At 49.8% G+C, this 24,393-nt stretch overlaps 1 protein-coding gene across 5 annotated transcripts in view; it reads right to left on the reverse strand.

Moving 5' to 3' along the window:
* Positions 1-17,362, reverse strand: part of XYLB (xylulokinase) — a 48,102-nt gene extending 30,740 nt beyond the window's left edge. For 4 of the 5 annotated variants that reach the window (XR_014295570.1, XR_014295571.1, XM_082639254.1 and 1 more), the window contains exons 1-9: positions 17,188-17,362; positions 15,872-15,954; positions 12,789-12,858; positions 10,923-11,003; positions 8,465-8,551; positions 7,697-7,825; positions 6,805-6,870; positions 5,060-5,132; positions 2,932-3,050 (exon numbers count right to left, since the gene is read on the reverse strand). Coding sequence is in view for 3 of the 5 variants with exons in the window: in XM_082639254.1 (XP_082495380.1) it covers positions 2,932-3,050; positions 5,060-5,132; positions 6,805-6,870; positions 7,697-7,825; positions 8,465-8,551; positions 10,923-11,003; positions 12,789-12,858; positions 15,872-15,954; positions 17,188-17,244 (765 nt within the window). In the remaining 2 variants the exon portion in view is untranslated. Of the gene's footprint in view, positions 1-2,931; positions 3,051-5,059; positions 5,133-6,804; positions 6,871-7,696; positions 7,826-8,157; positions 8,413-8,464; positions 8,552-10,922; positions 11,004-12,788; positions 12,859-15,871; positions 15,955-17,187 lie in introns of those variants that run through there. The other variant, XM_082639256.1, reaches the window with a different exon arrangement.
* Between the last annotated feature and the right edge of the window lie 7,031 nt (positions 17,363-24,393).

The following is a 24,393-nucleotide window of genomic DNA, read 5'->3' on the forward strand; positions in this document are numbered from 1 at the left end:
TAAAGCAAGGAAAGGCAGTGTGGAGGAGGTGCTTCCACCAGGAACCACAGCTCTCAGGGCCCCTCCAAGACCGCCTGTGGGATCAGAGGGCAGGGATAACTTCTGGACAGACCTACACTCTTTAGAGGGCATAGTTATGAAAAGAAAGCATTTCCCCCCCTTTCCCTGTCTTGGTTCCAAAAGTGTAAAATAAATGATGGGATTTCCTGGTGTCTGGGAAGAACATTTTACTCCATCCAGCCAACTTTCGGATTTACATCAGAATAAAGCCATCTCCTGGGAGATAATTGTCTTGGCCTCCGTTGCCTCAGAAAACAGAGCCTGAGTCAGGGCTTGTGCAGGTGGCTTATTTGGGGAAGTAACCCCAGGAAATGAGAAGGGGACAGGGAAGAATGAAACAGGGAAGGGGGGAAAGCCCACCCCAGGGTCCTCTGTGGAGCTGCTGCATGGCTGTGAGCTGCGTCTGAGGAGCTGCATGAAATGCATGGGGGGGGGGGCGCTGTCCACCTGGGGGTGGAACAGGGAGCAGCTCTCCGTAGCTCCCCACCAGTGAAGGGCACACGTGGGGTGCTAACTCCCTGAACCTCCAGGCTGGCAGAGCACAACTGTGGAGTCCCAGAAGGCTCCGGGCAGAAGTGAGGCAAATGAGATGCAGCTCAGGCAGGGTTCTGCTAGGCGACACCTGCGTGAAGCCACAACAGCTGGCAAAAAAGTGGTCTGGGAGGATGCAAGGTGGGAAGCGTCTGCTACACTATATCTCCAAATATTTTCCTGCAGAAAAGGAGAGAAAGCCATTTGGGCACCACCTTCAGAAAAAGGGATGACATTTACGATAGCCCGGAGATGGAAACAACCTAAGTGTCCATCATCAAGTGAATGGATAAAGAAGATGTGGCACATATATACAATGGAATGTTACTCAGCCATAAAAAGAAACGAAATTGAGCTATTTGTAATGAGGTGGATAGACCTAGAGTCTGTCATACAGAGTGAAGTAAGTCAGAAAGAGAAAGACAAATACCGTATGCTAACACATATATATGGAATCTAAGAAAAAAAAATGTCATGAAGAACCTAGGGGTAAGACGGGAATAAAGACACAGACCTACTAGAGAATGGACTTGAGGATATGGGGAGGGGGAAGGGTAAGCTGTGACAAAGCGAGAGAGGCATGGACATATACACTACCAAACGTAAAATAGATAGCTAGTGGGAAGCAGCCGCATAGCACAGGGAGATCAGCTAGGTGCTTTGTGACCACCTAGAGGGGTGGGATAGGGAGGGTGGGAGGGAGGGAGACGCAAGAGGGAAGAGATATGGGAACATATGTATAGCTGATTCACTTTGTTATAAAGCAGAAACTAACACACCATTGTAAAGCAATTATACTCCAATAAAGATGTTTAAAAAAAAAAAAAGAAAAAGGGATGACAGAAAACATGGATTTTGCTTGTTTCCCCCCATCACGTGGGTACCTATGTTACAAATGAAAATACACTTTTCACAACCAGTTCTTTTCCATTCCTCAAGCTGCTGGTGTCTGCACGGGCTACCTCTTGGAGGCATGTGTTCCTGGCATAAGGCAAACAAAGCCAGTTGCCGTGGACAAAACACCGCTCTCCATCTCACTTGAAATTAAAAGCCGTGTGTGGAATACCAGTCCCAGAGACTTGGCTGTTTTCTGTTAGCCCTTCCTTTTTCTTTCTGCTGTGCATCAGCCTGCCTGGGTCCTGAACTGTCTGCTTCTACAGGGCAGGACACCCTTAATTTACGCTCTGTGCGCTGGCCTCATGGCACCCTCTGGATGATGACGATTTGGCTTTGAGATTCTGCTCATGGTGGCAAAGGCTGTTTTCAGCAGGTCGCTGTTCATCTCAGAAAGTGCTTCTGTGGTTGGGACTCCACACGTGAGGAGTGAGGCACTCGTGATAGCCTGCTTCTCCTGGTGGCCCACCCCTCCCAGCTCTGTGACTCTCCCCGGGACTCAGGGGCCCTTGTCCTTCCTTCACAGCCAACGCTCTGCACCACCCAGGGGCTCTGCTTGTTCTGGCTGTGGGGCACACGCTCCCCGCCCAAGGGCCAAGTGCAGGGCCCAACCAAGAACTTAGCCGGCCAACTAGGGGAAACCAGGGCGTGGACAGCCAGTGTCTATTCCAAATGTGGGTGCCACACTGATGGTTAACGGTTTTTTGTTTTTAATATATTTATTTATTTATTTTTGGCTGCATTGGGTCTTTGTTGCTGCACACAGGCTTTCTCTAATTGCGGCGAGTGGGGGCTACTCTTTGTTGCAGGGCACAGGCTTCTCGTTGTGGTGGCTCCTCTTGCTGCAGAGCACAGGCTCTAGGAGTGCGGGCTTCAGTAGTTGTGGCTCGCAGGCTCAGTAGTTGTGGCTCACGGGCTCTAGAGCACAGGCTCAGCAGTTGTGGTGCACGGGCTTAGTTGCTCTGCGGCATGTGGGATCTCTGGGACCAGGGCTCAAACCCATGTTCCCTGCATTGGCAGTTGGATTCTTAACCACTGCACCACCAAGGAAGTCCTTGGTTAAAGCTTTTTAATTGAATTGTTTGGTTTTTTGCTGTTAAGTTGTATGAGTTCTTTATATATGTATTGGATATTAACCCTTTATCAGATATATAGTTTGCAAATATTTTCTCTCATTTGATAGGTTGCCTTTTCACTTTGTTGACCGTTTCCTTTGCTGCGTAGAAGATTTTTACTTTGATGTAGTTATTGCACCTGAGTACAAGACACTGATACAGCCATTTCGCTCTGAATCACGTCAAATACTTATCTTGTACTAGACAAAGCCACATGTGTGTGTGCCCGTGTGTAAATGGATGGGTGTGCATGTGTGTGTGTGTATACTACACAGCTTCCCCAGTAGCTGCCAGCTCTCCAGTGAGTCGCATCACTGGGCAGGGAACCTACCACAACCGAGCATGACGGCACCGGCAGGCCGAGCTTCTCCTCTAAATGAGGTGCACAGGCACCAAGGCAAGCCTGCGACCAGACTTTGTCCTGGATCCGCAACAAATTCATTCCAGAACCTAAGGAAGGAAGGATACAAGAAAGAGAAACCTTAAAAAAGAACCTTTTGTAAAAATGCACAAATCTGGCCGAGAGTGGATCACTCTTGCAGCAAACGTGTACCTGGAGCTCTTTCCCGATGGAACGTATACAACGTGCCTGGGTAACTCTGGAACCAGAGAGCCAGAGGTCAGCAGGGCCCTTAGGAACACATGCCTCCGCCCCCCCAAACATTCCTCACGGGCTTAAATCCCACAGTTAGCCTGGAAATCCATTGCTGTAAGACCTGGCTGGGAGAGGGGAGCTCCCACCAATATCACCTAGGATGGCTCTGCGTGTCCCCTGGGGTTCAAGGCTAGAGGCAGCCCTGGCACTGATGTGGGTCAGCTCTCAGGGATTTCCCAGTCACATCTAACGTTTCGAGGAAAGCTCTCAGACGCCTCTAAACTTCCTCATGCTCATCACTAAGATCAGCTGTCTTCCCTAAAACGATCTACTTCTCCCAAGGTTCTCCTGAGGATGGGGAGAGGGGAGAACCCAGAGCTCAGGTGGACAGCCCTCCTCCTCTATGGGCCCAGGTGGAGGCAGGCAGGTGGGTTGGGTGCTGCTAGAGCCCCGTGCCCATATGAGATGGTCAGACTGCTGGTAAATTAAGAGGTGACTTCTGGACAGTGAGGGGAGTGGGTGGAGACCCAGCTGAGGATGAAGCTCAGGAATGTCTACAGCAACAACGTAACCTTCCCCAGCAGCACTTAGCAGCTGGCTGGGGTGAGTATGGAGGACACAGGTGGATACAGGCTATTCCATGGGTAGGGCTCTGCTGGTCTGAGCTCCAAGGAGCTGGGTTCCTGTGTGGGATGAAACTTTTCTTCTCCAGACTGTGAGTGAAGCTTCAGGACCACTTCTTAGTCACCCTACTTGCCCTGAAAACTAGACTAGCAACTGGTACACGACAGCACTCACACACTTCAGCTGAGCTCCCAGAGACTCGGGGCGACTCGAGGCTCTTCCGAGGCCACTCTCCCAGGCCTGGGCTCTTCCTCTGCATTCTCTTCTCTCCATGCTAGTCTCACCCAAGAGCTCCTTCAGCAACCTCCTCCCAGCTCTCCTTCTTCACTGGCATCGTTTGCATTTATTTATTTGTTTGTTTGTTTATTTATCAGAGTATAGTTGCTTTACAATGTTGTGTTAGTTTCTACCATTCAGCACAGTGAATCAGCTATACATATACACATATCCCCTCTTTTTTGGATTTCCTTCTCATTTAGGTCACCACAGAGCACTGGGTAGAGTTCCCGGTGCTATACAGAAGGTTCTCATTAGTTATCTGTTTTATACATAGTACCTGCATTTATTTTTGTTAGGGTTTTGATTCCAGAAGCTCACCACTCTCATGAGTTCCCCAAATGTGGACAAAACTTCAATAAGTAACTCCTTGTGGGAGCCAGGCTCCAAGATGATCCCTACTCATCCCCTAGTGTTCACACCGTTTGAGGTCCCCTCTCCCTGTTCCCGTAGGTCTGTGTGACCAGGGACAGGGATGTACATCACTCCCAAGATCATGTGAAAGACTCTGCAGCTTCTGCTTGGCCGCTGTCTCCTCTCACCTCTCGCTTGGGGTGAATCCAGCTCCTATATGGGGGAGGGGCTCACGTGGCAAGGAACTGAGGCCTCTGGCCCACGGTCACGTGAGTGGCCTGGAAGTGGATCCTCCAGCCCCAGTCAAGCCTTTAAGTGACCGCAGTGCTGGCGGCCAGCTTGACTGCCACCTCCTAAGAGACCCTACGCCAGAACCATCCAGAGAAGCCACTCCCTGATTATTGACCTTCAGAAACTCTGTGAGATAATAAACATTTATGACTCTCAGCTGCTAAGCGCTGGGCCCATTTGTTACACCGCAAAAGATAATACACTCCTTTCTTGGCAACAGACGGTAGGGCTGGAAGACTGGCACCCACCCGGGTGCATGGGGCTCACGCTGCCCACACGCCCGCTAAACAGACCCACACCATGGACTCCGAAGACTTACCGTCACTGTAGTCAATAGGAGAGTAAGACCCAAGGAACAGAGAAGCAGCAAAACTACTGACCAAGGAAATTCTCTGCAGAAGAGAGAAACACAGTAAGATTTATGACTCACGTCCATAAACAACTGACTACTTCTAAGACACACACAACAGGACAAGAGTTTTAAACTGGGGAGGGAAGTAGAAATTTTGAGCAAGATGCCCCAGCAATGTGAGGGGCTGAGTATCCCTCAGTCCTTCAGGGCATTTTGAGTGGCTGGAACACCAAGAAGTGACTCCTTAGGAAAGCCCCTTGCTCTGCAGTTTCTGACAAACCATAAAACTGTCAAGTTCAAAATGGAAAAAAAAAAAAAAAGGGAGTTCCCTGGTGGGAAGGATTCCGGGTTTTCACTGCCTGGGGTCTGGGTTCGATCCCTGGTCAGGGAACTAAGATCCTGCAAGCTGCAAGGCACTGCCAAAAAGAAAAACCAACAACAAACAAACCAACTACAAAACCTTATAAAAAAGCCATGCTTAGGGAAGCAGATTTTCACCCAGAATCCATATGCCAGGGAGTGTGGTGCCCTGATTTCCCTCCTCCATGTCTGTGATCTTTATATCTAGTCACAGAGCAAGTGGGATGTGTGGCCACAGGATTCAGAAACAACAAACACAGTCTCAGGGGTTCAGAATGAGAAGGGAAAGCCGGCCCCTCAGAAGCCAGAGGCGCCAAACATGAATGGGAGGAATTGATAATGAATTCTAAATGTCACCCTGAGGGTCTCTGCTTCCACATGGGAATCATGGGCCCTTGGACCAGGGGAGAGAATGCCATCACCTCCTGTCCCCACTTGGGCCACCTTGTTCCACACATAGAATTCAGAGAATTTTTATCACCCCCTCCACCCAAAACCTTCATTAACGGCTAAAGCTGCAGTTAATCTGGAACCTTGAATCATTAAATTAAAAACTGCATGTTAATGTCCAAGATTTAAAAGGCAATTTGGTTTAACACAAGCTGATCATTTTCTAATTACTCAGAGAGGATAATCACTAGCCAGGATGTTGAGCTGCTTCTCAGGCAGCATTAAGTGCTGGCTTTCAGCAACTGTGGATCAAGGAATGAACCTGGGTTCCTGGCTCTGGTTGAAGGGCCACAGCTGGAGACACTGGTCCAGCCTTACAAATTTCCTAAGAAAACAATGACTCCACACCAATCAAATGCAGCTAACCATCCTGCATTAACCATAGAAATTGAGTAGACAGAGCCTAAGGGCACCCAGATCTCCTACTCAGGTGGTCCCGGGAAGCCACCAGTCCCCCTGCTCCCACCCTGACCTCCACCCTTCTGGTCAGGAGAGCCCCGGAATTCTCTTTCCCACAATTCTGCTCTTTCCCTCCTCTTTGGAAAAAGCCTGACAATGAGAATAAAAGTAAATTGGATATATATCATTTTTAATGTCTGCTAATCAATGTTTTTAGCCCATGCACATGAGATTTATTTATGCTAAGTTATAAAAGGAATTCAACTGTGACTTTCAATCAAAGAGGAATGTTTAGGGACTTCCCTGGCGGTCCAGTGGTTAAGACTTCGCCTTCCAATACAGGGGGTGTGGGTTCGATCCCTGGTTGGGGAGCTAAGATCCCACATGCCTCGTGGCCAAAAAACCAAAAACAGAAGCAATATTGTAACAAATTCAAAAAAGACTTTAAAAATGGTCCACATCAAAAAAAAAAATCTTAGAAAAAAGAGGAACGTTCAACCAACCTCTGTGTGTGAGTAGGCCTCGGGGTTCTGCTGGTAAAGCTTTGCAATCTGGTTTCCTGTAAATCGCTGGAAAAAGAGTGCAAATTCTTAAAAACCCAAATCCTACAGGGAATGATCCACTTCATAAAGTAAAGTTCGTGCAGCATGCTCTGAAGATGAGTCAGCATAATGAGAGCTTAAGGCCTCAAACCTGAAAATGTTTGATGTCTGCTGAGCATCCTTAGTAATAAACCTCGTTCCTCACACAGGAGGGTGTCTGCTTTGACCAAGGGCACCCAGGCAGGGGACTCAGGTATTATCCCCACCCACATTCTTCTTCCTTAAGGCAACCCAAGTGGGGCTGGTCCTATCCCCCAAACCTTTGCTCCAGTGAGTATCGAATTACTCCAGCTGGGCCAACAGCAGCCACCCTATGGGATGGGGTAGGACCATGGATGAAGCCAACAGGAAAGAGGCACTCATTTTTTTTTTTACTTTCCCAGGAGCTGCACTAAGCATCTTACAAGCACTGACTCCTTTCAGCTCCCAAACTACCCAAAATGGAAGTGCTATTTTTATCTCCAGATTAAAGAGGCTGAAACTGAGGTGCCATCATCACCTGCATACACAGCACAGCCTGGGTCACACGTCAGCTCTGACCTGGGAGGGCTGAGGCGCAACAGGAGGTCTGTCCGTGCTCGCTGAGCGGCACACGTGGCCTTGCTCAGAATCAGGGGCCAGAGTGCCCAGTCCTGGCTCCACAGGGGTGGCACCCACACAGCCTCACGTGATCCCCACAGGGACAGGCCACCAGCCGTGTCCTCCCAGACACCCAGGGAGAAGGCACCAGAGCCAGCAACCAGATCTTCCTCCTGGCCCAGCCCGTCCCCAGCCCGTGGCGGGCGTCGCCCACCTCATAGGCACGGGACCCGGTGAGGCAGCTGAGAGCCTGGGCCCCACCCACGGTGGCCTCCAGCTGGCGGCACTGGGCTGTGGTGCTCGAGTCCATCCACACCGGGCAGTCACTGATGGAGAAACAGACCTGGAAAGAAGGGGCGGAGGCACAGGCATGAGCTCCGCCCACTGACTCTGGGGGCCGCCTGGGCGCTGGCAGTCACGCCCATCACAGCAGCAGTGGACGCCCCTTCCCTGGATGTGACCTTGGAAGACGCATGGGCAAGCCCTTCATGTCCAAACCTCGGCCCGGCCTAGCGGGGTCTCTCCCCAAAAAGCTCAAGGTGGAAGGTTCTGGCGAGGACACCTGAGCACCACAGGCAACACCAGAGGTGGGCGGTGAAGGGCCCGAGCTGCAGCAAAGGGCAGCTTGGCAGGGGGCCTGTGGAGCCTGGGAGAAAAGGAGACGCCAGAGCCTACCTTCCCAGCGTCACCAGGAGGCATCACGTCCCAGGGGGAGATTCCTGAGGGGGGAACTCGCAACAGAGTCCTGCTGGGCTGGAGGGGACCAGTGTGATGTGGGCTGTTAGCACCTGAGCCTCTGTCCAGACAGCAGGGATGTCTGTGGCAGGCAGGCAGGGAAGACCACGCTCACAGGACTGCTGCCCAAGCCAACTTCCCACACCCTTGATGATGCACAAAAGCCCCAGGCTTCAGGGCCCACAGGATTGGGGGCCCTTCTCCCCACTACGGAAGTTTCTCAGACTCCCACAGCATGGCCAGTTACCTGCAGCTGCTCATGCAACAGGAGGTCCGGTGACAAGCTTGTCAGCACCTGGCTGGCCCCAGCCTTCCAGTACACGCTTCCATGTTGCTGCCGAGGGAAAACCCAAGCCCATGTTCACGTGGCCGTGGCCACACACCTGTGTCAGCCTCCTGGAGACCCAGAAAGACCCCAGACCACACGCCAAAGAACTGGACTCCAAGCCTGCCCCGCCACTTGCAAGTCGTAGAGGTCATCACCTTTATGAGACTTGGTTTTCATTTCTATAATATGGGGAAGAACTCTGCCCTGTCCACCTCAAAACTTGTAGGAAGGGTCCAAGAAAGAACTATCGGTCTGGATTTTGGTGGCTTTGTAAAACCGTATTTAAATATATTGCTCATAATACTACCTGACATTCACTCATTCATTCACTTACCCATTATTCATTCAACAAACACTGATGGATCACCCAGATCGTGCCAGGCACAGGACAGATGACTAGGGTAGTATTGTCGCTACTCTGCAGGATACTGGAGTTGAGTCAGGGAAAAGGACACAAAACGGACAAAACCCTATTAAGTGCAGTGGCAGGGCTGTGGGCACACAGAGGAGGGGCATCTAGCCAGTTGGGGGTGCAGGTGGGTAGAAGTGGACGTGATAATTAGGGAAGGATCCCAGAGTTGAGGGTGGAGGTGCTCCACGCAGAGAGTAACCACAGCTGAAAGAGGCTGGCAGGTGCACGGAAGGGGCCTGAGGCTGGGGCGGGGGGCAGTAGGGACTGGAGGGGGAGGTGACAGCCTGAGCCTTGACATCCATGCTCGGGAGGCTGGGGTTTATCTTGGGGTGGTGAGAACTCTGGATTGGCAGGGGAGTGACATGGCCAGGGCTGAATGTATGAAAGGGCTTGTGGGAGTCATGGAGAAGGTAGGTTGGAGGAAGGGAGGAGAAGCAGAGGCCCAGAGAAAAATGATGGGTACTAGGCCTGGGGCAACAGAGGCGGAGTTGGAGAAGAAGTGGCAGACTCAAGAGTCATGTACAGGGCTTCCCTGGTGGCGCAGTGGTTGAGAGTCTGCCTGCCGATGCAGGGGACACGGGTTCGTGCCTCGGTCCGGGAAGATCCCACATGCCGCGGAGCGGCTGGGCCCGTGAGCCGTGGCCGCTGAGCCTGCGCGTCTGGAGCCTGTGCTCCGCAACGGGAGAGGCCTCAACAGTGAGAGGCCCGCGTACCACCAAAAAAAAAAAAAAAAAAAAAAAAGAGTCATGTACAAATCAGCAGCACAAGGGGACCCCCTGCATGTAGGGGTGGGAAGATGGAGGGGTCAGGAATGACAGCTGGGTTGTGGCCCCGGTGGAGAAGGAGAACTCCCCAAGAAAGGGCACCGGAGGAGGACATCGGGGGAAAGACAGTGTGCTCAGTCTGGGACATGATAAGTTTGGCGTATTCCTGGGACATCCGGCCAAGGGGGCGGAGGGGATGTCTGGGAGGGAGAGGGTGTCCAGGCCTGGGGTTCAGGTGAGAGATGTGGCCAAGATCACCAGGAGCGCTGTTTAGTGTAACAAGGACACAATCAATACACTCCTGTTAGGTCAGGGGAAGAAGAGGCATCTTCAGAAGCATCAGTAAGCGCTCTCTAATGAGGATGTGAAGACACGCTAATCCAGCATGGAGCAAAGTGATTCGGAGGATAACACTGGACTTGAATCCTGACTCCTCCTAGCAGCTATGTGACCTTGGGCCAGTGACATCACCACTTGGTGCCTCTGTTTCCCCATGTAAATGGCAGTGATAATAAAAGCAGCTAAAACTTAAAGGTTTTTTTGCCCTGTCCTATGTACTTAACATTCACATTGACCCTACGGCACGTGAGAGTATGGAGGCACCAGAAAGCCGGACGACGTGCCCCAGGTTGCTGCTGGTAAATGGCAGAGCTAGGGATCAAACCCAGAGCCCCTGCACTAACCACTGCATGATACCACCTGGTACAATCGTTATGAGGATTAAGTTAGTGCATGTAAGATGCTCGGTACTGCACCTGCCATACACTAAGTGCTCCATGTTCTTTGTCACCATTATTACTAATATCTTTACTACTAAAACTGCTATCATTATTAGCATGATTTCTGACTTTGCTTTTACTTCCAAGAAACAGAAAAGCAATTTTGTGCCCTCAAACAGTCATAGTACATTCATGTCAAATGCTTCCTCTTCCCCTTTGAGGACCTCTATCCAGTGCCTCCTCACCCTGTGTCCTATTTTTATAACGCTTAATTGTAAGAACTGTCTCAAATCCTTTTGCAAGGAGGCAAGTGATATATCCACCAAGGTGAAACAGCTATATGGATTTTCACTGCAACACAATGTGTGCCGTGGCTTTCAAGAACAAGCATCTTCCCTCGAGGGAAGCTGTCGCCTCAGCACCTGCACCACTTCCCAAGACAGACGCCCTTATGCCATAGATGCAGGCTGCAGCGAACAAACCTGGCCCGCCCCAGACAAGGCGAGGACTTGAGAGAAGTCAAAGCCCGAAGCCTTCATCTTCTCCAAGATGATATCCAAAGCCTGAGAAGAAACACAGAATCCACCGTGACTGTCCTGAACCACGGAACCAGGCTAACACACAAGCCTTGATTCGGACTGTACGTGCCTGCCCTTCCAGCGGAGGCAGAGAAGGAACAGAGAACTCGGGATTTGGAAGCACTAGAATAAATACATCAACTAAACGAGTAGGCATCAAGCCAACAAAAAAGTGAGCTATGCTAAAAATATCTTAAATAAATGGAATCAGGAACCAGCACTCCTCAAATTTTGCTTCTCCAGTTGGTGACTTCCAGGCACGCAGGAAGAGCAAAAACGAGGTGGCTCAAATTTTGGTTCTTTTATCTGCATTTTCAACCCACCACATTAGTGATATAACTTCACTGCAATGGAGAAGCAAAGAGCAAAGCAGAGGCTCCCATCAGAACAGGGCTCCAGGCCCAGACTCCTGTGTCCGGGAGTACAGGTTGGAGGGAGTAGGTAAAGATGGTGACCATTTGTCCCAACCCCCTATTTCCCCCTCCACTGTCTGGTTGGAACTGCCTTTCTGGCAAGACCCCTTGTGTGGGATGGATGGTGCCACCCAGCAGAGCTTGACACTTCCCCGGGAATTAGATACGGATCCCAGGCTGTGTTTTCTTCAGGGTACAGAAGCCACTGCAGCTTTGGTCTGACCCTCCCACCCCCATCCTATGCCGGGAGGGTTCTTTCACAGTCCTGGCTGTGGCTGCCAACTTGGCCCTGCTTGCCAAACCTCAGGCAGGGAGTGGGGAAGAGCTGGGGAAGGGACTGGCAAAGCTAGAACAGGTCCAGTTCTGGGGGCCCCTCAGGAGTAGCAATTATCCTGGTCCCAACCCCAAGCCCGGCTCTCTACTCACTTGCCACCTCCCCAAGGTAAGGCCTTGGCCCATCCGAAGCCCCTGACATCCTCAGTGGGACCTCCAGACAGCGACTCTTGCCGGTTACCCCCACTGCCACTGCTCTGTGGTCCGGCTCAGCCCCCTGAAGTATTTCCCCGACAGCCTGTGTGGCGGAAGTTCATCCTTTACCCCCAACCCTCCAGTACAAGTCAGGGTCAGGCCAATAAAAAAGAAATCATCCTTGTTACAATAACATAAAGAAGTTAGTACAGGGAATCGGTTAAACAGGTACTGGAGGACTGAAAAAGCTTTGACCAGACACATTCAGTGCTGCCTTTGGCTGGCCTCTAGTTTCAGGGTCTCAGGTCCCCTGCGGCCCATGAGGCAGCCCTTGGCTCCTATCATACCTGCTTGTGCTGTCCACACACCCTGGCCCTGTGGCCCCGTGGGTCACCCGGATCTGGCAACAGGCATCTTCCTTTCTCGTGGGTCCTGAGCGGGCAGGCCTGGCTTGGGATGGATCTGAGCCTGACTGGGCAGGTCACAAGCCACCATTCTGAAGGCCCCTGCCCCTGGAGTTAAAGAGTCTGGCGACTGAGCACTAAGAGAAGAGCCCAAGGGCCATGTTTGGATCTCAGGGTTCAAGGGTGGCCACAGGGCCTGAAATCAGAGCGTTTGGGAAATGTTTGCTCTGTGGCATTTTAAAGATGGCCACTGGCAGGACTTTCCAGCTGCTCTGGCTTCAGAACCTGGAAGCCCTTTGTGAGTCCTCTCAGCTCAGGAGTACTGAGGCTGCATCTGGCCCTAGGACAATGCAGATTCCACTTCCCCAGGAGGACCTCTCAACAGAGGCTCTCATGAGCTGCCACCTTTGGGCTTCCTAGCAAATCGCCAAGTCTGCTGGTAAGATGGGCTGGGAGAGGAGAGGGACAGGAATTCCTGTACCTACCTGGACCCACATCAGGACTGGAGAAGTCACTGTCAGCCCATCCTCGTGAACATGAACTCCACCCTGAGTCCTACAAGCAGAAGAGAGAATGTGGGATAGAGCCTCAGGCGGGGGCCCAGTGATGGCAGACCCTGGATCCCTCCCACAGAAGGAGAAGCACCCTCCCACCCCCGCAGCCTTGTGTGGGAACTCTAGATTGAACAGGGAAGATGCTGGGCAAGATGGAGAGAGAAGGCATGGAAATTGCCCGGTGTGGCCCAGAGGTGGCAATTCTCGGAAAGCACCGGCAAAAACAAGCCTTCTCAGTATAAGGGGCTCACCCTGCAAGGCACTCACTTGGAGCAGTGGGCATGAAAGGACTGGAGAAATTTGGGGTTGGATTAGAAGCCCTTCCAAATCCACTTCATAATCTTGGAGTGAGGAGGCCTTTTAAACAATGACTCAAAACCAAGAAGCAACAGAAAAAGAGACTGAGAAATTCAATGACATAAAAAACAAAAACTCAAATATGGCAACAACAGCAATAACCCAAGCAGAAGAAAATAAATAATTAAAATTAGAACACGAGTCAATGAAAATGAAAAGAAAATCAACGAAACCAAAAGCTGATCCTTTGGAAAGATCAATAAAATTGATAAATCTCTAGCCAGGCTCATCAAGAGAAAAAAGAGAGAAGACACAAATTCCCAACATCAGAAATGATAGAAGGGTCATCACTACTGATCCCATAGGCATCAAAGGACAATAAAGGAATATTATGAACAACTCTATGGCCGCAAACTTGATAGGTTAGATGAAATGGACCAGTTCCTTGAAAGACACAAACTACCAAAACTCTAACACGGGTGGCCTGCAGTAATATAAAATATGAAAGCAAGGGCTTCCCTGGTGGCGCAGTGGTTAAGAATCTGCCTGCCAATGCAGGGGACACGGGTTCGAGCCCTGGTCTGGGAAGATCCCACGTGCTGCAGAGCAACTAAGCCCGTGCGCCACAACTACTGAGCCTGCACTCTAGAGTCCGCAAGCCACAACTACTGAGCCCATGTGCCACAACTACTGAAGCCCCCGTGCCTAGAGCCTGTGCTCTGCAACAAGAGAAGCCACCGCAATGAGAAGCCCGCGCACCAAAACAAAGAGTAGCCCCGGCTTGCTGCAACTAGAGAAAGTCTGTGTGCAGTAATGAAGACCCAATGCAGCCAAAAATAAATAAATAAAATAAATTTAAAAAAATATATATGAAAGCAAGGTGGCTTCCAACCTCAGCTCAAAGGAGACACATCAGCTGGGGGAGAAATAGATGGCAATACAAGGTGATGGGCAGTGAGAGGGAAAGGCCAGCACAGAAGGCTTCAAGAAGGAAGTGACATCTAAAATAGACACGAAGGGAAACTTCTACCAGGACCTCTCTGAGACACCTCAAAATCAACAAATCCACAGCTGTTATGGACTGAATTGTGTCCCCCAAAATTCATAAGTTGAAGGACTTCCCTGGTGATCCAGTGGTTAAGACTCCATGCTTCCACTGCTGGGTGCACGGGTTCGACCCCTGGTAGGGGAACTAAGATCTCACATGCCACACAGCTCGGCCAAAAAAAAAGAAAATTTCTTGAACTGAATAAAAAATGAAAATACAACATATCAACTTAAAAAAAAAGATTAGGACATAAATAACATAACTGGGAGCACCAGGGGTACACTCACACAGAGAGACAACCATGTGAGAGGCAGCAAGAAGGCAGCCATCTGGAAACCAAGGAGAGAGACCTCAGAGGAAAGCAAGGCTGCCAGCACCTTGAAATTGGACTTCCAGACGCCAGACCCATGAGAACATAAATGTCTGTTATTTAAACCACCCAGTCTGTGGTATTTTGTTCTGGCAGCCCTACCAAACTAATACAAAATCTAAACTCATGATCCTTCTTCTGGAAACCAATTCTCTTTCATAGTCTACCATCCACCCTGAATGCCAGCCAGAAGCCTCACCTTCATATCTCACATTCAATTCTGTACCAAGACCTGTCAATTTTACCACCCAGCTCTCTCTCCTCCAGTCAACATTTCTCATCCAGATGATCTTGAAAAACCTCCTCAGTAGTTTTCCAACCTGTATTCTGGCCACATCCCACCTGCTTTCCCACTGCACCAGAGAGATCTTTTCAAAACACAAATAAAACCATGTCATACCTCCCCAGCCCCCCCATTCCTATGGCCCTTCAGTGGGTGACCATAGCTTTTAGGATAAAGACAAACTCTATTCCATGGCCTATATGGCCCAACCCAGCTTCCACCTCCCTCTCTGCTCCCCAGCCACTTGACCTTTTTCAGTTCCATTAATGAGCAGTGTTCCTTGCCACAGGGCCTTTGCACATGCTGTTCCTTCTGCGTGGAAAGCTCTCTACCTTCTATCACCTGGCTAACCCCACTCATTCAGATCTTGGCTTAAGCACTACTTCCTTAGGAACATTCCCTAAACTACTCTCACAAGTCTAGGTCACATTCCTTTACAATAAGCACTTGAAGAAGTGAGTTTCTTTCCTTCAATGGCCTTCTCTGAGTTTATAAACAAACATTCTTTTGGTTTTTTTTTTCTTTAATCAATCAGTCTTTGATTGATATCAATCCCCCCCCCCCGACTCAATGGGAAGCTCTGGGAAAGCAAGGACAATGTCTCCTTTTTGTTCACCATCCCAGCGCCCAGCACAGTGCTTGGTACAAAGTAAGTCTCAACTGATACCTACTATACATATATAAAGCAATGAGTGGAATTCGAAAGGAATGCAGGAGCGTGCATTCTAGACATAGAAGAAAGATGCTGAGAGATTTATTAAGACAACCCCTCCTGCAGTTTGAGGAAACCAGAACAGTGTGGTTTATAAATGTAAAAGGTTGAAGGAGGGGGAGTTCCCTGGTGGTCCAGTGGTTAGCACTCACGCTTTCACTTGGTGGGGGGGTGCCCAGGTTCAATCCCTGGTGGGGGAACTACAGTCCCGCAAGCTGCACACGGTACAGCCAAAAAAAAAAAAAAGGTTTGGGGAGGACCTCAAAACCAACCCCCAACACACACATGCACACCAGGTACATACCCAAATTCTAGAAGGTCTCTGTCAAAATGCACACTGTCCTCATAGAAGACATTCAGCTCTGCATCAACTGCAACAACTTTTACCTGGAAGGCATTAAAAAAAAACAATGTATAGAATTTTCCTCAGCTTCTACACTGGTCCAGGGATATGAACATCACCAAGTGAAGCCCAGCCCCCTAGAAGTGGTTCAGTCTGGAGACTTCCTTGAGGCTGGGGTGCATCATTGTAACCATGGGAACAGAGGCCTCATCTGGGGACATATCCAAAGACTTAGTAAAACGGAGAAGCTGAGGCTAAGCAGAAACACCCACGTAGCTCAGGGAATTTTTGCCCTCCAAACAGCCAAAGCCAAGATGCTCTAGAGGTAGGTGTCCACAGATGAGCAGGTTCCTGTGCCAGGCAAGGAGGTCTGAGAAAGTCCTAGAGGGGAAGGCATGGGAGGCAAGGTTTTGAGATGTCTCTTGGAGGTCCACGCCTGCAGAGATCTGAGAGGCAAGGTCCTTGGTCTGTTCCCACAGGCCTTGGTCAAGGACCAGAGACACATGCCCCAATGGAGCAGACCTCCAAACTCAAGGATACAACTCCTTTCCTGGACAGATGGAGAAACTGAGGCCTAGCAGGACAACCTGACTTATCCAAGGTCCCACAGGACTTTGATCAGGGATTGGCCTTGCTCCCTTGACCCATCCGAGGAGGGGGATTTCACTGCAACTGTGTTGATTTCCCAAGTTAAGGAGGAGCCAGCCCCTTGGCACCCCAAGCCCAGTTTGAAGACAAATTTTGACTCTGCTTGCCTGTCTGACTGGCCCTGAGAGCAGCACAGCTGGGCACGTTGACCCGAGCACGCTGGTGCCAACCAAGGGCTGTCATAGGGCGGAACAAAGTTCAGGTGTACACTGTGCCCATTTCACTTAAAATAGAAAAAAAAAAAGCTTCTAGCGGTGATCTGGTTGCAGTTCACTGGTTCTGCCTGCGTGTCTACCCGTCTGTCTGGTCCTCTGTTTACAGTAGCTGAGCTCCTTCGGGTCCCTGTCAATCTGTGCCCATGACGGCGTGCGAGCCCTTCGGGTCCCCCTCAGTCTTCTGGGCATTTCCCCGCCACGTGCCCGTGGGTCCCTCGGGAGACTGGGGGTGGGCGCCCTTTCTGGAAGTTCCGGGGTCCAGGCCGGGCGGAGGCGCTGGGTCCCCGGGAAGCCCGAGAGGGAGGCGCGCCCGCGGCGCGGCCCAGGGTTCCAGGCGCCCGGCTCCCCCGACAGCCCGCCCGGCGTCGCGGAAGAAGCGGCCCCGCCCGGCCGGCCCCGGGCCCGCGCCGATACCTGCTGCGTGCTGAGGTCCCAGCCCAGGCAGCAGCGGCGACCGGCGCGCTCGGCCATGGCCGCGGAGGTTCCAGGAGGCGTGTCGCTCTGTCGGTCCTTCCCGCTGCCGGACTGCCGCCGCGCCCCAACGCTCCGATGCGCCGGGGTCCGCCCCTCGCCCCGCCCGGCCGGACTCCGGGACCCGAGGCCTCCGCGGCCTTGCGCTCTGGCGCCGCCTGCTGGTGAACAGAGAGGGAACGCACCGCGGCTCGGCCTCCGCCTGCGCTTCGCACCTGGGCGACCGACGGGTGTCACCTGCGCAGCCCGCTCCCGCCAATCCCGCCCCGCCCCGCTTCCCATCCAAATGAGTTCCCTGCACAGGCCCGGCCCTAACGCTGCCTGCCTTCTCTCGGAGGACGCCTGGGCCAGAGGATTCAACCTTAAGCCGGCTTGTCCCTGTCTCTCTGGGGGCCCTGAGCCTGGGGACCTCCATGGCCGTCCCTCTCGAGTACTGCAGCAGCTGTCCACTCATGGTGGTGAGTTAGGGGGCACAGGGAAATGTGCCCTGGGGTTAGAGGCACGGGGCTCCAGCAGGCCCTGTCCTGACCCAGTAGATCTGAGTAGTTCCCCAGCTCTGACGTGTGCCGCATTCCACCTCTGCATTTATCCCCAGTCTGACGTGTGCCGCATCCCACCTCTGCATTTATCCCCAGTCTGACGTGTGCCGCATCCCACCTCTGCATTTATCCCCAGTCTGACGTGTGCCGCATCCCACCTCTGCATTTAAAGTCAGAGCTCCTGAGCCACCTCGCCCCCACTTCCCCCGGAGGGGGCTCCTTCGTTCATTCCTGCGGTCAGCTGGTATTCCAGGCACGGTGAAAGGGGATGAGAACCAAAAGCAGACTCACTCCTTTTCTTCCTGGAGCTGAGGACCCCTTCTCTTCCCCTCATTCCACCTAGTGTGTCCCGCAGAAGCCTTCCCAACACCCACCCAGGTGAAATGCTCCGCCCAGGAGCCCCCAGCCCAGCAGAGCCCCTGATGCAATGGTCTTATTACCCATATCTCTCTTGCTGAACTTGAGCTGCTTGGAACCCAGATCCTTTTCTTAGCCCAAGGTCCCAAGGTCAGTGGCAGGGCTAGACCCAAAGCTAGTGAGTTTGGGTGCAGAACTTACATGTTTTTTTTTTCTTTTTTTCTTTCTTTCTTTTTTTTTTTTTTTGCAGTACGCGGGCCTCTCACTGCTGTGGCCTCTCCCGTTGCAGAGCACAGGCTCCGGACGCACAGGCTCAGCGGCCATGGCTCACGGGCCCAGCCGCTCCACTGCATGTGGGATCTTCCCGGACCAGGGCACGAACCCATGTCCCCTGCATCGGCAGGCAGACTCTCAACCACTGCGCCACCAGGGAAGCCCCCAGAACTTACATGTTTAACCACTAAACAAGACAATTTGCTGGGCAGCCTTGTGAGAAGGCCCGTGGCAAAATATAAGTCTCTTGAAGGCTGAGGCAGCTGGCTGTTTCTCAAGCTGCCTCACAGGAAGACCTACTCTTGGTCAGGGGTGCCTTCCTCTATGGGTTGTGGCATCTCTACCCCATTCTGGTGACTGGTGACTCATTCTTTCTCGATGTAACAGCACTTTCACTGTGGCCACAAAGACTAGAGGTCTGAGAGCTCATTTGCCTGTTTAAGGAGACTGAACACCCACGATCTGATCCTTTAGCAAGGAATAAGGATGGAAATCTTAATTCCAAGTTATCAGCACGTCTCATACTGTCTTCCCTGTTGACGCCCTGAAAAGGCCCAGCCAGTAGTAAAGGGGTTTCAGGGAACCCTTGGGAAATGCCGTGGTCTGAGGCTGGCCTTTTGCTTATCAGCTCCAACCTTGAACCTGCACCAGGGATTTAGGAACAAAGCAGAAACTGCCCTGGAGGTGTCTCTTCACCATGACCAGGTTGTCCACAGTGCTTAGCAAGGTTCCTTCCCTTATCAGGCCCTAAGGACACCACAGCCTGAGGGCGAGGCAAACCCACAGGAGTCACGTGATCAGATTGACGTATAAGGAAGTTCACTCAAGATGCTGTGTGTGGAGAATGGGGGCAAAGGGGAGGAAGGAAAAATGAGTTAGAATGTGGCTGCAGGAGGCCTGAGCTACGGCTAACACCTCAGAGGTGCTGAGGATGGAGACTAGATGGATTCCAGAGATACTTAGGAAGCTCTGGGAACGTCGTGGATTGTGAGAGGGAGTACTCAAAGGTAATGCTCAGGTTCCTGGCTTAGGTGACCTGGTTGGATAACCGCTGATGCATAACAAAACACCCCCAAACTTGATGACTTAAAACAATCTTTTCTTGTCTCTCAGATGTCTGCGGGTCAGCTGATCTAGGCTCGGCTCAGTTAGAGGCGCGCTGCTCCATGTGTCTCTCATCTTTCCTTTCCTGGGACCAGCAGTGTCCTCCGGGCACGCTCTTCTCTTGAAAGCAGCAGGGCAGGGAATTCCCTGGCGGCAGTGGTTATGAAACAGGAGGGAAGGGGGCAGGGCACGGCCTTTAAAAGCATGACATAGCCATAGGATATGACAAAAACTGGTTAGAACCAACTAGGTCCAAGATGGCAGAATATTCGACTTCCAGTGGACCTTGAGCCTCATCATATGCTCATTGTGATACATTAGCATAAGGTAAGTGACGCACCCTCCAGCGCCATGACAGTTCTGAGGCCAACCATCAAAGACCAAAAAAGTGGGCGGGGCCCAATTCCTGGAAATCTCCACCCCTTCCCCAAAATAGCTGGAATAATCCTCCCACTCATTAGCCTATGAAATTACCCAGCCCATAAAAACTAACCACACCGTATTTCGAGGTCGCTCTTGCCTTCCGAGATGGCCCACTCTCTGTCTGTGGAACGTGTTTCTCTCTAAATATTACCTATCACTTTGTCTCTCACTGAATTCTTTCTGAGTTGAGACACAAAGAACCTGAGCCTCAGTTCGTCCAGACACCAGGTGAGTGATTCTAATTAAAAGACCGTGGGTTCAAGTCCCAATCAGAGGTACGTGGTTTCAGTTAGGACTCTGTGCTTCCAATGCTCGGGGCATGGGTTCGATCCCTGATGGGGTAACTAAGATCCCACAAGCCTTGCAGCCAAAAAAGAAAAAAAAGTAAGAAAGCAGCAGGGCAGAAGAAGGCAAGGGGGCACACTTGTAAGGCCTCCAAAGGTCTAGACTTAGAACTGGCATGCTACCTTTTCACCTCTATGTCACTGGCCAGTCCTGTGGCCAGCCCAAAGGCAAGTGGTGGGGAGGAGGCCATGGCAAGGGTGTGGATGCGAGGAAGGGTGAAGAATTGGGGCCACCAGTGCAATCTACTCAGGCCACTACCAGATGGAGGGTGGCTCCATTCTCTGAGTTAGGAAATACAGGAGGAGAGGCAGGCGTTGGGGGAAGATGGTGAGTTTCGGGAGGACATGGTAGGTTTGCGGGGCCTGTGGGATGTCTGAGTGGAGACGTTGAACAGGCAGTTGGATACGAGGTCTCCAGCTCAGTAAAGAGGTCAGGGCTGAAGACAATGATTTGGGAGTTACCATCTCCCAATGGGGATGGGCTAGAGTGCACAGAAAGGAGTTGAGTGGGACAGATGGAGACCCACCCAGAGGGAACCGAAAAGGATAGTCCCAGTGCAAGAAGAGACCTTGAGAGAGGGGTGAGGTAGAAGCCAAAGGAAGAACCTTCCTGTGAGGTGGGGCTCGACAGCGTCAAATGCTGTGTGGAAACCTGTCCCTCCGTTTAGCAGTGAGGAGCCAGGTCATTGAAACCTCAGCAAGAGCACAGCCCCACAGGCATTAGTTTTGTTTTGCTTTGGTTCTTTTTGGCCACGCCACATGGCTTGTGGGATCCTAGTTCCCCAACCAGGGACCAAACCCTCGCCCTTGGCAATGAAAGCACGGAGTCCCAACCACTGGACCCCCAGAGAACTCCCTAGGCATTAGTTTTTAAGTACTTTTTAAAAATTCAGCACTGTTTTTACAGTTTATTCAGTTATATGTATTCTGTGGTTCCCAGGTGCTCTGGGAAGCTGCAGGGAACCCATAGGGGTGCAACGGGGTATTTTTACTTTTCAAGGGAAACACAGTTATACTCAACCTCTGTCAGGCGCCAGGGGAACTGCTAACAAGGTAGTTGACGGTTCCAACATTGGATTGTGCTACATTCCTTTCTAGGATAAAGCATCGTATCTTTGCAAAACTGTGATAAGCAAGTCCTGCAGGAAAATCAAAGTGAAGCAAAATAAGGGCAGCAGTGTCCAGTCTGATCCCAACCTTTGAGGAGTTGTGCAGTGACCAACAGGCACACAACATCCCTTTAGTGAGTAATTCTGATTATTTAAGAATGAAATATATTATTTTCTCCCCCAATTTATGTGTATTATTTTCTTCAAAGAGCTATTAAGTTGTTAGGACATAAGTATATATTAAGCTGTTTGGACCTCACTACTTAATAAACAGAACTGTTAGCCTTTTCTTTTGGCCAAGGAGCCCTGTGACAAAATTGTTGAGATTCTAAGGATGCCATGAAGTGAAAACATGTGGGAACCCCTGATCTACTTGGTTGCTTCTAACAGCTCTATCATATTCATTAGTGTGCTGACTCCAGATTTTACTGTCCAGGCTGCCACTGAGACACACTGGGGTGGACTCCAGTTCCCCACTAATGCAAACAGCACAGTATGGAACACCCTCATCCATGATCCTATGGACCTGTGTGAGGGAATTTGGGGGGGTGGTTTATATCCAAGAGTAGGGTTTATACTATGTGTGCGTAACTAGTTTGATCAGAGTGCTGGATTACTCCTGAGGATGGCTGTGCTGCACTATACTCCCACCTGGAATGCACAAGAGTTCGTGTATCTCCACGTGTATCTCGTGTATCTCCTATATATGGTACCTGGCATTTACACCCTTTTTGATTTTGCCAGTGTAATAGGTGAGGAGTGGTTTCTCATTATTGCTTTAATTTGCATTTCTCCCATTACTGATGAATTTGAGCATCTCTTCATATACACTCACTAGCCATTTAGGATTTCCCATTCAGTGAATTCCCTGCTTATTTTCTTTGCCCATTTTTCAGCTGGGAATTTTTTATGGATTGCAGGAGTTTCTTATATTTCAAGATATAAGTTCCCAATCAGTCTTAGATGTTGCAGGTATCTTCTCCCAATATGTCATTTATCTGCTAACTACGTCCATCTTGCCCTTTGTGGACTGGAAATCTTTAATTTGAATATAATAAAATCCATCAGTTTTTCTTCTTATTGTCTAGGCTATTTGATCTTGTTTAAGAAGTGTTTCTCCACTCCTAAGCTACAAAGCTATTTTCTGACATTTTCTACAAAGATATTAGCGTACATTTTCTTCTGTTAGCAAGGTCTTTAATTGAATCGAGTTTTCTTTGAAGCTAGGTGTTTGTCAACTGAATATACTACATCATAACACAGAAGTCAGTGAAAACTAATCTATCTGAGGGTAAGCACTAGATATAAACTTTTCAGAGAAAGAAAAAACTTTCATTTAGTAAATATAATAATGAGAACTCATTGTAAAATAGGAAAATGGAGACAAACATAAATTCAGTTCCTATACTCTGGTCGCCAATGAAACAACACCAAACTATCTCTTCATTCTTTGAAGTCTGCATCCACAACATGGATTTTTCTCAAAGTTAACCTTTTTCTTTGAGAAAAATCCTGCTTTCTGGATAAAGATGCACTGTTTTCAAATTCCAATATATTTTATCCTGTTTGTGTAAAAATAGCAGACTTTTTTTTTTTTTTTTTTTTTTGCAGTATGCGGGCCTCTCACTGTTGTGGCCTCTCCCGTTGCGGAGCACAGGCTCCGGACACGCAGGCTCAGTGGCCATGGCTCACGGGCCCAGCCGCTCCGCGGCATGTGGGATCTTCCCGGACCGGGGCACGAACCCGCGTCCCCTGCATCAGCAGGCGGACTCTCAACCACTGCGCCACCAGGGAAGCCCAGCAGACTAGTTTTTATCCAACCCACCTAAAGCTGTGTTCATTAGTACTGATGCCACTGAAACTGTTCAGGCTGATATATATCCTTCTAAATGAGTAGTTTTAAGACTGAAAAGTTAGGAGTGTACTGGTAGCTTTAATTCCTATCCCTTCCACTTCTAGGACAAAGATAAAATCGCTGAATCAATCAAAAGTAATCAGAAATTGGGAAATGAAATAGACAAATCAGGGACTTCCCTGGCGGTCCAGTGGTTAAGACTTGGTGCTTTCACTGCCACGGCCTCAGTTCGGGGAAGTAAGATGACATGGCCAAAAAAAAAAAAAAAGACCAATCAATTATAATTCAGGTTCACTAATTTATTATATCTGTCTGAAATTTTTTAGAAGATGTCATCTTGAGATATGTCAGAAATTAAATAATTCTTCTCTCTGTTCTATCTCAAAGGTAGTACAAATTTTTTGTAAGATCAGTGGGAAGCTGTTATTTTTTTTGAATTTTATTTTATTTACTTTTTTATACAGCAGGTTCTTATTAGTTTTCCATTTTATACATATTAGTGTATATATGTCAATCCCAATCTCTCAGTGGAAGCTGTTATGATTGAAAATAAATGTTGGAACTATAGCCCTTAGCAGGGCAAACGTCATACAGTTTTGTTTATCCAAGTCTGAGGGTGAGGGGTGTCCTGCCTCCAGTTAAATAAGTAACTCATGCAGCTGGGATTAAGATTTTTAAAAGCTGATTTTGTGTTTATGTCTGGAGAAAACTTTGATGGACTTTGATGTTTCAGCAGATTCTAAAGAGCTCTGAGGAGAAAAGTTCTTATTTTCACCAGAGTATGCATAGGCCTGCTGTTTCTGTGTTTGTACTCACTTCAGAAGCAAATTTGATTTAGGAAAATTAAATGTTGGTGTGGATATCTTGCAATTTTCTGGTTTTACTGCATTTGTCCCTTGGGGTCTGAATTTCCCCTACTCCATGAGTGTTTAAAGCAGATAACGAAATCCTGTAGTTCTGTATACGTGAAAGGAGGGTCTGGAAAATATACTCCCAGTTATTAACAATTATCTGTTGGAGTGGGGTTTAGAAACTGGTGGTTAGGGGGTGACTTTTGCATTTTAATTCACTCTGTATTGTTGAACTTTTAACTTTTAGACTAAAAGAATAAGGAGAAAGAAAACAAGCAAACATAATAGCAATAA

Source organism: Mesoplodon mirus (genome assembly GCF_964341445.2).
Source record: "Mesoplodon mirus genome assembly, chromosome: 12".
NCBI lineage: Eukaryota > Metazoa > Chordata > Mammalia > Artiodactyla > Ziphiidae > Mesoplodon > Mesoplodon mirus.